Source organism: Vanessa tameamea, chromosome 3, assembly GCF_037043105.1.
Source record: "Vanessa tameamea isolate UH-Manoa-2023 chromosome 3, ilVanTame1 primary haplotype, whole genome shotgun sequence".
Taxonomy (NCBI): domain Eukaryota; kingdom Metazoa; phylum Arthropoda; class Insecta; order Lepidoptera; family Nymphalidae; genus Vanessa; species Vanessa tameamea.
The window spans coordinates 6,622,326-6,635,010 of NC_087311.1; the positions used below are offsets into that span (position 1 = coordinate 6,622,326).

The 12,685-nt window shown below is 33.2% G+C and overlaps 1 protein-coding gene across 1 annotated transcript in view; it reads left to right on the plus strand.

Moving 5' to 3' along the window:
- The first annotated feature begins 334 nt into the window (after positions 1–334).
- LOC113397213 (semaphorin-2A-like) overlaps positions 335–12,685 on the plus strand; it is a 59,008-nt gene continuing 46,657 nt past the window's right edge. Inside the window, exon 1 of the mRNA XM_026635455.2 lies at positions 335–933. Coding sequence (XP_026491240.2) covers positions 798–933 — 136 coding nt within the window. The 5' untranslated portion in view covers positions 335–797. The remainder of the gene's footprint in view (positions 934–12,685) is intronic.

Consider the following 12,685-nt stretch of genomic DNA (forward strand, 5'->3'; position numbering starts at 1 on the left):
ATCCTAACGAAAACATAAATTAGGTAAATTTACTACGCTTTATAAAAAGAATCCCCTTCGTAACAATATGTTCGATAGAATACCGAGGGTCACTGAATAGTCAAATCTCCCCTACGTGAATTTCAAGAATACGTATCGGCAGAATTATCAAAACTTTTTAACTTTGTAACTTTTCCTTAAACGAATAGTAGAGCTAGCCACTGTTCTCATTCGTCGAAGATTTCTTAGTACGAGAGGATTTCGCATATGCTTTCCTTGTCTTACCTAAAGAATATACATTACAGAGTAGAACGAGGTTCGGTGCGACTGTTGTATTTTGTTGCGAGTCTCGAGCGGGCGGTGTAAAGCGTGCAGCGAGCCGGCTCCGGGGCGGCCTGTCTCGCGAGTCGAAGCGGGTTTCAGTTCTCGTCGTTGCGATGACGGTAGCGCACGTCACTACACCGTTTTCGACAGGTTACGTATAGACGATCGCGCCGATACCACTCTCGAAACTAATAAATCACGGGAACTAAACGAAGCATACCCTCCCGAAGAGATTATAGCTCGATATGAGATAACAAGGCTGTGGCACGACAACGGTGATTAATTACTAAAAGTCTGTTCAACTCGAATGATTCGAACGGAAGCGTAATCTTGGTGGGATTAGATTTAGATGAGTAATGTAAACAGACAAACATTGTTGGATAGTTCCGGAAACGAATGTTGATTTACTGCATTTGATTATAACCTTTTATGAACTGTAGTTAGTGTACATAGCAGTGCAGGTGAATGTTCCCGGATAGGTAGGACTGGTCGGGATGGCCGGGCAAAGGCAATGGATCGTGGGGCTTCTGTGGGCCGTGCTGGCTTCGGTGCTGGCTGACTCTTGGACCGCTTACCAAGAGCAGCCTTGTTGTCGCCCGGTGACGCATCATCGCATACGCCACCATCGAGGTAAGTTCGACAAATTCACAGTTTTAACTTGTAATTAAAAAACTTAAAGGATAAGATGACAAAGCCAGTCTCTATATATTTATATATGTATATCAAATATTTTATTATTATTGCATTAGCGCCCACTTATTTAATCTTCGATAAAAGCAAACAGCGATGCACAGTTCGTTTATCGTTATCATATAAGACCGCGCACGGGAAGTGCTCGTTCGTTATCTAGGAAACATTAGTCATAGTTAAATATTCAAACTCGTACTAGGTACAAAAGTTTATTCACCTATGTTACAACAAAACTACACTCGTATTAAATAATTAATGATAAATATTTCATTTCCACGGTCACAATTTTTTTTTTATTAAGAGAATACTCTAATTCCTATTCTTAAATGTATGCCTAAATTATATTTAAATAAGTTTTCTTTTCAATATATATTGCAATATATTATTAGAATAATATCTAACTAGCATTATTGTATATAATGCTTCACACTACATACGAATTAGCATATCATTTTACATTTATCAATGAATAAATTATTCTAAAACATTATAAAGATTTAGATCATGATAGACTTCGTTGATATAGATACATAATTTTAATTGTAAGTTATTCTTACATGTACACACATATAAATAGAATAATATTCTTGTTGTAATTTATGTTCCAAGTTCCGGTGGTAGCTTTCAATTTCATTTATCTTTAAAGTTCAAAAGTGCCTGTAAGATTTTTGATTGTGTATTGTGTATAAACACCATTTTTCATCAAGTTTTGAGATTTGTAAAGATACTAAATAGTAATTACCAAACATTTATAATTTGCTGTACAGATGAACTTAATACCTGTATTTTTATTGCATTTAAAACTATAAATTAATGATATAAATTTATGTTAGGTTAAAAACATAATTTTAGAGTTTATTGTTCTCTTTTAAGATTAATCTGTAAGGATCAGATGATTAATTAATAAATTTATAGTTGAATTAACTTTACACGAAGTTCGTAATTCGATTAATCTTGTCCCTGATTAACAAAAGTTATGAATAAATAAATAAATTAGTATTAACCGTATAGAAAGAAACTTTATCAAAACTTTTGTGTATGAAATAATTTAACAAACTGAAGTCAATTAAAATTATGTATTAAAGCATATATTTTTAGGGCCGATTCGACAATCCATAATTTCCCTAAAAATAGAAAAAAAATCACTCGAGATTAAATAAACAGCCCTCAATGAAATAAATGTTAGTTTTAGAGGATTGGTGAACGCGTTCTTCGGAGACTGACTCTATAGTTCGTTATTAATTATTACATATATGAATAGTGGGTTACAATAGGCAGGTGCCTATTTATCTAGTCTTTACTATAACTACAAGAGATAACAAAACTTTTACGAATCTGATTATGCAATAATGACATTAATTTTATGTTAAATTATTTTGGACCATGACTTTATAATTTTCTTTATTTTATAAGATTGAAATATTGTAGTCTAATAGAGTTTGCATAAGAATAAAAGTTTGACGTTCTTAGTATAAATGTTTACAATTAAAATAAGACAATGTTTTAAGCTTATTAATTCATTATTTTACATTATAACTCAATTTTAACAGTCGTTAAGGGCGATATTTGAATAACACGCTCGTAGAATGATACGTGTTCAACTCAGGCGAATTTCTTGTCTCACTTCAGTTCACATCAATGAAGTCTAGTATACAATGACATCTCAAAATGCATTTTAACCGAGAAAGGTTGATTTTTAAATATCGTGTAACTTGTATAACATTAACATAAGTTGAAATTGTCGACCAAATTTCATGTGAGATAAAAATGGTTCAATTTTGATTTTTTGTTTCGATAATTTAGCTACGAAAATACAGTATATCCAAAAATCTGCCTTCTAAGTTTAAATCCATTTATACCCGACTAAATAATGACTGGACTAATGCCTCCTGAGATATGTGCCATAGCCGCGGAGGCACTTCCATAAAAAAATATTTAGTAGCGATTTGTACCGTTGCGCTATCGAGTCTTTATAACTGAACCGTATATGAATTATGGGCGTCAATATGATGTATCTTCAAATAATAATTATACAGAATTAAGCATTATTTATTGTTAAGATCTACAACGTTATTAAATATCACATCACCGTTACTAAAAAAATATATTATAATACTGGATGTTACAGTCCGCTAGTGTACGAGTAGGTATATTTACTTATTGATATTCAAACTCAAATTCATTTACCTCAATGTAGCAGCAGCAGAAGCATTATAAATACTTATTGATCGAAAGTAAAAACTATCAATGGATATTAAAAAACTATACCGAGTAAAACCAGCTAAAGAAACTCGGTGTTTTTTTTGTTATTTTGTAATTTTCGATATAATAAAGAAATAGCAAGGGGGCCATCGTTTCATTCCCAAGGTGGGCTCGTCCATAAACTCATTCATTTTTTATATTACCTTTTGCACACAAATGTTCATTTACATATCTTATTATTTATCAACAGAGCTATCATAATATAAAATCTCCATCGTTATTTTTACAAAAATACTAGGCTAGGTTTGTTATGGGTTCTTCATTACATTACAGTCATGCTTTCTATTGCTAAGCAAAGGGTTCCTTAATGTTAGACATACATGGTTTTCGGACCTTGTGTCAGTACGTTACCTCAGAAGGATTGCTGCATGTGTTAAGAAAGTTAATTATTACCTGACACATAAAGATGTCGTCACGATACTTTCCTGGAGCATTTTATGTCGAGTTGTAGATTAATTAAAAACACAAATTAAGCTTAAGAATATTCAGTGGTGCTTAGCCGGATATTATATCCGTAATCTTGAGATAATAAATCTTCGGATCGAAGTGTTCTATCCACTAGGCCATTTCGGATACAGAATATTACCCATTAAAATTAAATTAAAATTAGAGTTTATATCACCATAATTTAAATTAAAATCATAACTCATGTAGATTACTGCATAGAATTCTGAAGGACTAAAAAATGTATAAACCAATAGTAAAAAGTAAATACTAATAGTAGAATTATCTAATGATAATGTTAATAAAAAAATATTTAATGAACCTCTTTTATTATATTACTTAATATTTATTTATTAATTTTTGAAAAATTTAATAATAAATTCTTTCATTAGTCATTAATTTTGATATTTCACATCTACTAGACGTTCCGTGGCGTAATTCATTAATAATTTCCGTACTAAACTTCTTTATTACATGTACAAACGAATCTAGCGAGAGATAGGCTTTTTTAATATTTGCAAATAATTAAACGTTCTATTTATTTTTATTTTGTGCTTAGTCTTTAAAATCACGGATTAATTAATACTAAACGTCCACGGTAATTTTTTATTTACTTCACGTAATCAAGACGTTATGTAATGCGCACATTAAATATTTCATAGTGAAAGATACGAAAACATTAATAACAATTCCAGCTCAGATGGGACTAGCTCTAAATTATTTTTATTAGTTAAGTTTAATCAAAGTGAAAACGTTTTGTTATATAAATAGCTTAAATTTGCACGTCCATAAACAAATTAAACTCATTTTTCTGACGACATTAAACGCATTTTTTTGCCTGTGTAATATTTAATTTGAGGCAACGAATAGCCTGGGCCAAATTCTTTTTGGACATCAATAGGCGAGTCGGGGACAATTTGCCATCATTAGCAAGTAACAAGCATTCTCCAGGCTTGAGCGTCCGCGTCGGCACAAAAAACGCAACCATATTAAAATATTTTCTATGAACTCAGGAATTTGGTTTAGATATTATATGTATATGGCTTATTGCTCCCATTACTATTTAACCTAATCTCACGCAAACATAAAATAATACATTTATATTGCTGAGTAGGTTGGTTTGTTCACCTTCCTTATTATAACAAGGATTCGTTAAGGAGTCGGTTTGTAAGAAGTCACGAGAAGCATAAAAGCTTTGAATGCCCGATCGGTTCCAGTTGTCAGGGAGCGGGACGCGCGGGGAGGATCACTGCAAACCGGCTTCGTGAGCTCGCGCAGGTAATTGACTCGGCGCGCGGTGTGCGCGCAGCTTGGTTGAATTGAGCCATAAACGAGATAGTATAATCAAACTATAAATGATGTTTAATAGGTTTATTATAATACAAGCTGTTCTCGCTAGTCCGCGCTTGTGAACTTCAGATATGCAGTTAATGTTTTTGGGTGTATCTTGAGAATTTACTATGATAAAACCCCTTTGAAATGCACTGTAAATTTAATTGAAATTTGTATAATGAACGTACAATTTATTAATATTTTTTATTTTTCTTGTACACAGACGCGATGACGATATGCTGATAAGTTTAACCAGATTAAGTCATTTATAAAGCACGAGACGATAGTAATTAATTAATCTACATTTAACAGTGAAGGCTATTCATCGTTTAAGTATTAACAACTCAATTTATCGAGAAAGCTCACTTTATGTTGCTTCGCTCGAAGCCATTAATTTTTACATCATCTTGTTATTAACTTTATTCAAAGTGAATTAATATTTTTGGTTAACTTCATAATGTTTATTACTATTTTGTTCTTAAAAGGAAATAATAGAATATAACATAAAATAAATAGTCGAGCTGCAAACCTAATCCGTTAATCTGCTAGGGAGAGGGCCAGAGCGCCCATGTCTGAGCGGGTAATTTAGGTGATTAGCGCATGTCACCGCGGGCCGAGTGATGACTTAATCGCTGCGCCCAAACATTGATGGCCTTGTCTATACATAATATGTGATATAACTAAAGCGATTCTAAGGAAAACTACGTTATCATTTATTAATTTTAACATCTATATTATCTTATATCATAGATTAGCACATTGGTGCTGTTTAACAATTCTTATATAGCCAATACGGCGCCAACCTTGGAAGCTAAGATGTTATATCCCTTGTCCCTTAGGAACACTGGCTCATTCACTCTTTAAACCGGAACACATCGATACTAAATATTGCTGTTTAGCGGTACAATATCTGATGAGTTGTTTGTATCCAGGCCGGCTTGCACAATGGCCTTCTACCAAGTAAAGTAAGTTTGTCATTGACACAAATTAGCAAATATAAGAAGATGAAATTCACGCTTGTCTCGTCAATAATCTAAGCTAGTGGGTCTCCCGCGACACTTCGCGTTTATTCAAATGATTTTTTAGGAATTTCGAAACCTATGATAGGTTTTCTTTTGTTTGTATTTCATTTCACTGTAAACTGCAAGTCACACATCTACATTTGGTGCCAAAATGATGAAACCTCTTTTAAGTTATTTTTTTAATAGTAATAGTATACATTAGTTCAGTTACTTACCATGTGGTTTCACTAACCGACCATTAACTTTCTTCCGCTCTGTAAAATTAATTCTTTGTTAAATCGAAACAATTTAGTAAATTGCAATCAAGAATCCTCTTTAATTTTTTGCACATCTACGGCTGGAACTCTTTAAAATAAGACCTATGTTTTTTTATGTGCAGCTATCTATTGACGATCTCCGCAGTCGAGTAGTGTGTACACTGTTTTCATGGGTACGCCATTCCGAGGTCCCGGGTTCGATTCCAGGCCGAGTCGATGTAGAAAAAGTTCATTAGTTTTCTATGTTATCATGGGTCTGAGTATTTGTGGTACCGTCGTTACTTCTGATTTTCCATAACACAAGTGCTTTAGCTACTTACATTGGGATCAGAGTAATGCATGTAATGTTGTCCAATAATATTATTATTTATATTTTTTACTTTTTCAATGCTCTCATTTTATCGAGGTTTTATTTTCCGTTTTTGCGGGATTTTGTCCAAACAAAAACGGTTAGGACTACCTAATCATTAGATAATAATTTCCGAACAATTCTACATGTATTGAGTATGACTGCTTTCTGTAATAAAATAAAAGTGAGTTTGTGAATACCAAGCCCCTGTAAGCTGGAGAAAAGTGAGTGAGGAATGACTCCAGTTGATGAAATGATAATGGGTATAGTTTTTACGACTTTTACTTTCCACTGAGATTTAATTTCGATAGACAAATCAGTATACTTGGCAATTTTTTTCGGTGAAAATTGAAGCAATGTTATGAGTATTAGGCACAGCGATATCTATAAGGTATACTGTCTCATTTTTCTTATCATATAACATAATGTCCGGTCTATTAAAGTGCACAGTCTTATCAGTTATTACAGTCCTATCCCAATACAGCTTAAAATCACGTGATTCGAGGATGATGTCTGGTTTGTATTTATAATAAGCAGTTTTGTCATTAACGAGTTTGTATTTGAATGCTAGGTATTGGTGAACAATGGCAGCTATTTGATCATGCCTATGTTTATAATCTGTCTGTGTTATTGAACTACATGCTCCTGTGATATGTTGTAGTTTCTGAGCTATTGCGGCAGTGTCGGCAAAGGTCTGATTGTAGTGTGTGGTCTTTGATGATGTGTTTCCTATAGTTTCTGGTATGTATGATTTGTTCCTGGATTGCCATCAACCCTCTGTTTCAGGGAAGAGATCACCGCGTTTGAGCCACATCTTAGACGCTATCTTGTCTACAATTGGGTCCATCAAATCGCGGCGATGTCTCCCATGAAGTGATTTCTGTAGCCAGGTGTTAATTTTTTCTTCTGTGGAGACAACTACTTCATTTTTCTGTTTGGTATGGTCTTTAAGGTTGAGAGGACTGAATTTTATGTCTGCATGAACTATGGCATAATGGAGTGGGGTCTTAGTGGCTTGGTGATGAAAGAATGCACGTCTATACGTGATTTGATTTGATGGAGATTTTTGATATCGATAAGGCCTCTACCACCTTCTTTTGTCGGTAGAGTTAGCCGTTCAATACAAGATCGTGGATGGTGTTTTCTATATTTTGTAAGTATTGTATTTATAAGACGTTGAATCTTAATTAAATTACTTTTAGACCAGTGTATTATGCCAAATGAATATGTTAATGTTGGAATGATAAAGGTATTTATTACTTTTATAGTATTTCGGGCATTTAGATGTGTTTTCAGTATTTTATGCAGTCGTGATTTAAATTGTTTTTCTAATATTTTCTTAGTTTTTTTCTCGTGGATCTGTTTAGTTTGGTTAAAGCCTAAATATTTATAATCAGATATTTCATCTACGGGTTCTATTATTTCACCAGTTTGAAGGCAATATGAGTTTTGTTCAATTTTGCCTTTGTTAATTGATTGTATACTACATTTATCTATGCCAAATTCCATATGAATATTTATTGAGAAGTTTTCTGTAAGATCAGCAAAATTATTAATTTCACTGAAACTATTTCCATATAATTTAATGTCGTCCATGTAGAGAAGGTGTGAAAGAGTGTAACTTTTATTATTGCATGTAAGTCTATAACTCATGTTGGAATTGTTAAGAAGTGTAGATAGTGGGTTTAGAGCTAAGCAGAACAACAAGGGGCTCAACGCATCACCCTGAAATATTCCACGTCGGATTGCTATTGTTTCTGTTTCTAAACTATGGTTGCCATTAAACATTTTGAGAGTGGTTTTCCAATGAAGCATTGTATTTTTTAGAAATTCTATAATAAACGGGTGAATTTTATAATGTTCAAGTATGTATATGAGCCAGCTATGAGGTACTGAATCAAATGCTTTCTTATAATCAATATACATAGTGTAAATATTTCTTGTTTTGGTGATTGCTTGCTTAGAAACAACTGCATTAATAGTCAGCTGCTCCTTGCAGCCTAAACTACCCTTCTTACATCCTTTTTGCTGTTCCGTTAAGATATTTTGTTAGATCACATCTTATATATAGTTTGGAGACAAGTTATGGGTCTATATTTAGCAGGATTTTTTAAATCAGTTCGGTCTTGTGAGTGAGGCATCATTTCAGATTTTATAAAAGCATTTATATGACAAAGTAGCAACGGATGTAAATATGTAAATTTTTTATACCAGTAGTTGTGTATTTTATCAGATCCAGTAGCTTTCCAATTATGTGTTTTGTTTATAACTTGTTCCAGAATATCAATATTAATTTCATCAAACTTCATTTCAGGTAAATCTACTAATATTTCCGTATCCCGTTTAATCCAATCGGTTTCATGGTGTGTTTTAGGATTAGATCATATGTTAGACCAAAATTGATGTAATTTTGTTGTTTCTGGCATATCTGTTGAAGTTACATTATTACTATCTTGTATATTTGCATTAAGGTTTCTATAAAATAATTTCTAATTGTTATTAAATAAACCATTTTGTTGTTTTCTAAGAGTAGTTTCTTTATACCTACGTTACCGATTAGATAGAGCGGTTAGTTTTTGTTTCAGAGTATTGAGAAAGTGAGTCAGTTCTGTATTAGCATTTTCATGACGTGAATGAATTTTGTAACCTTTTGTAATATTATCAACTTCGAGTTTTATTTTCTTACTCGTATTGCCGTTAATGTATTCTGTTAGTCTTCCAATTTTTACTCTTAAGGGCCGCAACTTTATCCTCTAATCTTTTTTGCCATTTAGGGATAAGCCTTGTCTTATGTATAGGTTGGTGATCACTTATTTTGCGTCCATTATATAAAGAAGCTGTAACGCCTCCACAATATATAGCGTTTCGAATTTCACTAAAATCGGTTTCTGGTGATATGTGGGCAGGAAGAACGGATAGGTTTATATATTGTACTATTCTAGCAAATTTTTTGGAGGTCTTTTGTTTAGGAATACTGGGTCTATCGGTGGGATCCAAGTTTTTATATTTATTAAAAAGTAACAAGAACGTTTCTTTAATTTGATTTTGTATGTCACTAGGCAGGCTAGGTAAATGTTGTAAGTTGTTACTGTGTTCAGTACCTTGTACAGTGTTATGGCAAGTAACAGGTTGTAGACTATTTTCAGAAATTATCGGTAGTACTTACAGGAGTTAGAGTAAGTAAATTGTCCGGAGTTGCTGTTGTTGCTGTCTGGGTGCTATATAAAGTAAAATGTGGTACTTGTGATATTTGCAAGTTTGTGTTACGTTCAGTGAGATTTGTGTTATTATTGCTATGACTCGCTAATTCTATTGCGATTTCATCTTTTAATTCTTGAAGTCTATCGGTGTTTATAAGTTTATTATTTATAATTATTCTACGTTGATCCGCTACGCATTGTTCAGATACGTGAGAAAGGTTAGGGTATTCTAAAATAAAGCATTGATGTAATGGTCGTCCGTACGCAGTTTTATTTGTTTCAACTTTAGTAATTCTGTAATAGCTTCTCATAATAAATTCATTTAAATCGTTATCCTTTGGCTACCGCTTACGTTATTTCTGATCTGGCCAGGATTATTTTTTAAGTAGTCACTCGCCTCTTCACGTATCATTTGAATTTGTTCAGTAGTTAATAAGTTATTTCGAACTATAGCCCGGCGCTGGCCTCCTACATGTTGCCTGCTGGCCTGTATATCCGGAAAATTTTCTGTGAATCTAGAATGAAGTTCGGGAAGGTACGATCTTGTATTAGTTTCCATAGATGTTAGAATGAAATATGTGCGTAGGATAAAGATATTCATAGCTTCGTTCCATTTCTACGTGCACATTTGCAAGCTTTGGCGGGTGCAGGCGTTTCGGCGCTTGCCTCCTGCACAACGTCCGTAGCTAATAACGACGATATCGATCCAGTGGTATCGGAGTCCGAGAGACTAGCATTGGTCGTCTGATAGTTAAAGATTCCCACCCGGAGATTCATCTTGCCCCTGGCGCCACGGGTTAACTGCCTACTATCATCAGCATCCCCCATGGAGCTAACGGGAACTAGGGGCTTATTTAAAGGATTATTATTCATGATTTTGCTCATTTGGACGAAGAGAACTCATCATACTATTCCAAATTTGATGAGCGCACAGTAAGCTTCCTAACTGAGCCCGTGGACGCCGCCGTTGGTATACTTTATACTCTTCCGCTGCCGTCCTGTAACCGACATCCTGTGCTAATGCCAGTTGTACTATCTAAACCTTAGTAAGACGTTCACGCCTAAAAGCTTTAGATAGCTCCCCTGATGGATATACCGCTATCGATCGGTCGCCATTGCCTCGTTGGTTTGTAGCAGGGTGCACCACGAGCAGGTGAGTTTGGCTTGGAGTCAATCCCCCCGTTATTAGACTCCCTTACACCCCTTATTATTATTATTATTATAGCTATCGTCCCATAACTACTGGGATAAAAATCGGCTTACGCTATTAATATAAAATATTTAAAACGGTGAAACTGTGGAGCGCATTTACTTATATAAGAATATTATGATTTAAAATAATTTCCTAAGCGGACTGTATCTTCTGTTATAAGTTTTATGAATTGATTTAGTATTTTTTTCAGTTTGGTATTTAAAAAAAAACGCCTGCTCTCATTCATAAGCTTAAGTGTCAATCCATTCGCGCTGCAACACTAATTGTTTTATGCCCGTTTACTGTATAATAAAAAACGTTTTTTAATTGTCTACGAGGCGTCATACGAAGTTATGTGACTTATATAAGAGTATTCAATGACTCGTAATGACAATGACGATTAAAATGTAGGAATAAGAAAATAACAACAATAATTTAAAGACATAAATATTTTAATAATATTTTAAGTCGACTTGCATACATATATATATATATATGTGGTAAGTTACACGTTACGATGACCACGTTATAGCGAGGCGTGTGATCTAAAATTACGGAGTCAAAGCAATCGTTTTGACAGCCGTCACTTCACTAGATTTTATCTCTCCTACATTAAACTATTTACTCGTTGCTATACACTGTATCACTCGTAACACACATACGTAAACAAAGATGCACACACACACAATTCTTTACCTAAAATAACATCAACAAAATTTTACCACTTGAATTACCTTAAACGATTTTAAATTAAAGATAAGATATTTATAAAAAAAATAAAATATACGTTACGTGGTGAATAGTTTTCCGAGGGGTCGAATCGATGTTTGGGCCAGTTGGTCGCTATTTGTTTAAATACAGTAATTTTCAAACAAAAACAATTTTTATGAAGTCTTTAATCTAACGTAAGTTTCATAAAAAATAAATAAGGAATTTGATAATATCTCTCTCTATTCTATAAAACTCATATAATATAAATATTTGAAAATATTTTATTATTATTACGAACCGCACAAACACCAATCAATTTAAGCTACCAAAATTGATTCAATCAAATATTGCCAGGTTTAAAATTTTGTTGATTTAATTCAAAATTTAAATACCTCTTAATTTTTTTAAAGGATCAAATTTTAATCGTGTTAATTACAATCGACTAATAAGTCAAATAGGAAGACAACTAGGCGTTAACCTCTATATATAACAATTTTGTGAGTGGCTTTGTGTACTTTACATTGACCAGCCTTCACTAGGAAACTGTCAGAATATTTACAATATAAGATTAAAAATCTCAAATCACAATAAATATCGGTACAAAATACACTAGTACACGAACAACTTGAAACAAAAAGAAAGATATATTAATAATGTATATATATTAATTGTATAATTAAAACATCATAAATTCTTTCAATGGTCGCATACGAGTATATTGCAAAATTTCGAGATTATTTCTACATGGTTGGAGATTGTGTTTATTATACCTATATACTAACGAGCCGGCTTCACACGGGTATTATAAATGTTAAGAACATACTTACGGTATATCTTTTCCTTAAATATTAAAGGCAATAATGATAAAAGATATGTTAATGGGATGAGTATTTATTGCGGAAAAACAAAGGAATGAAATATGC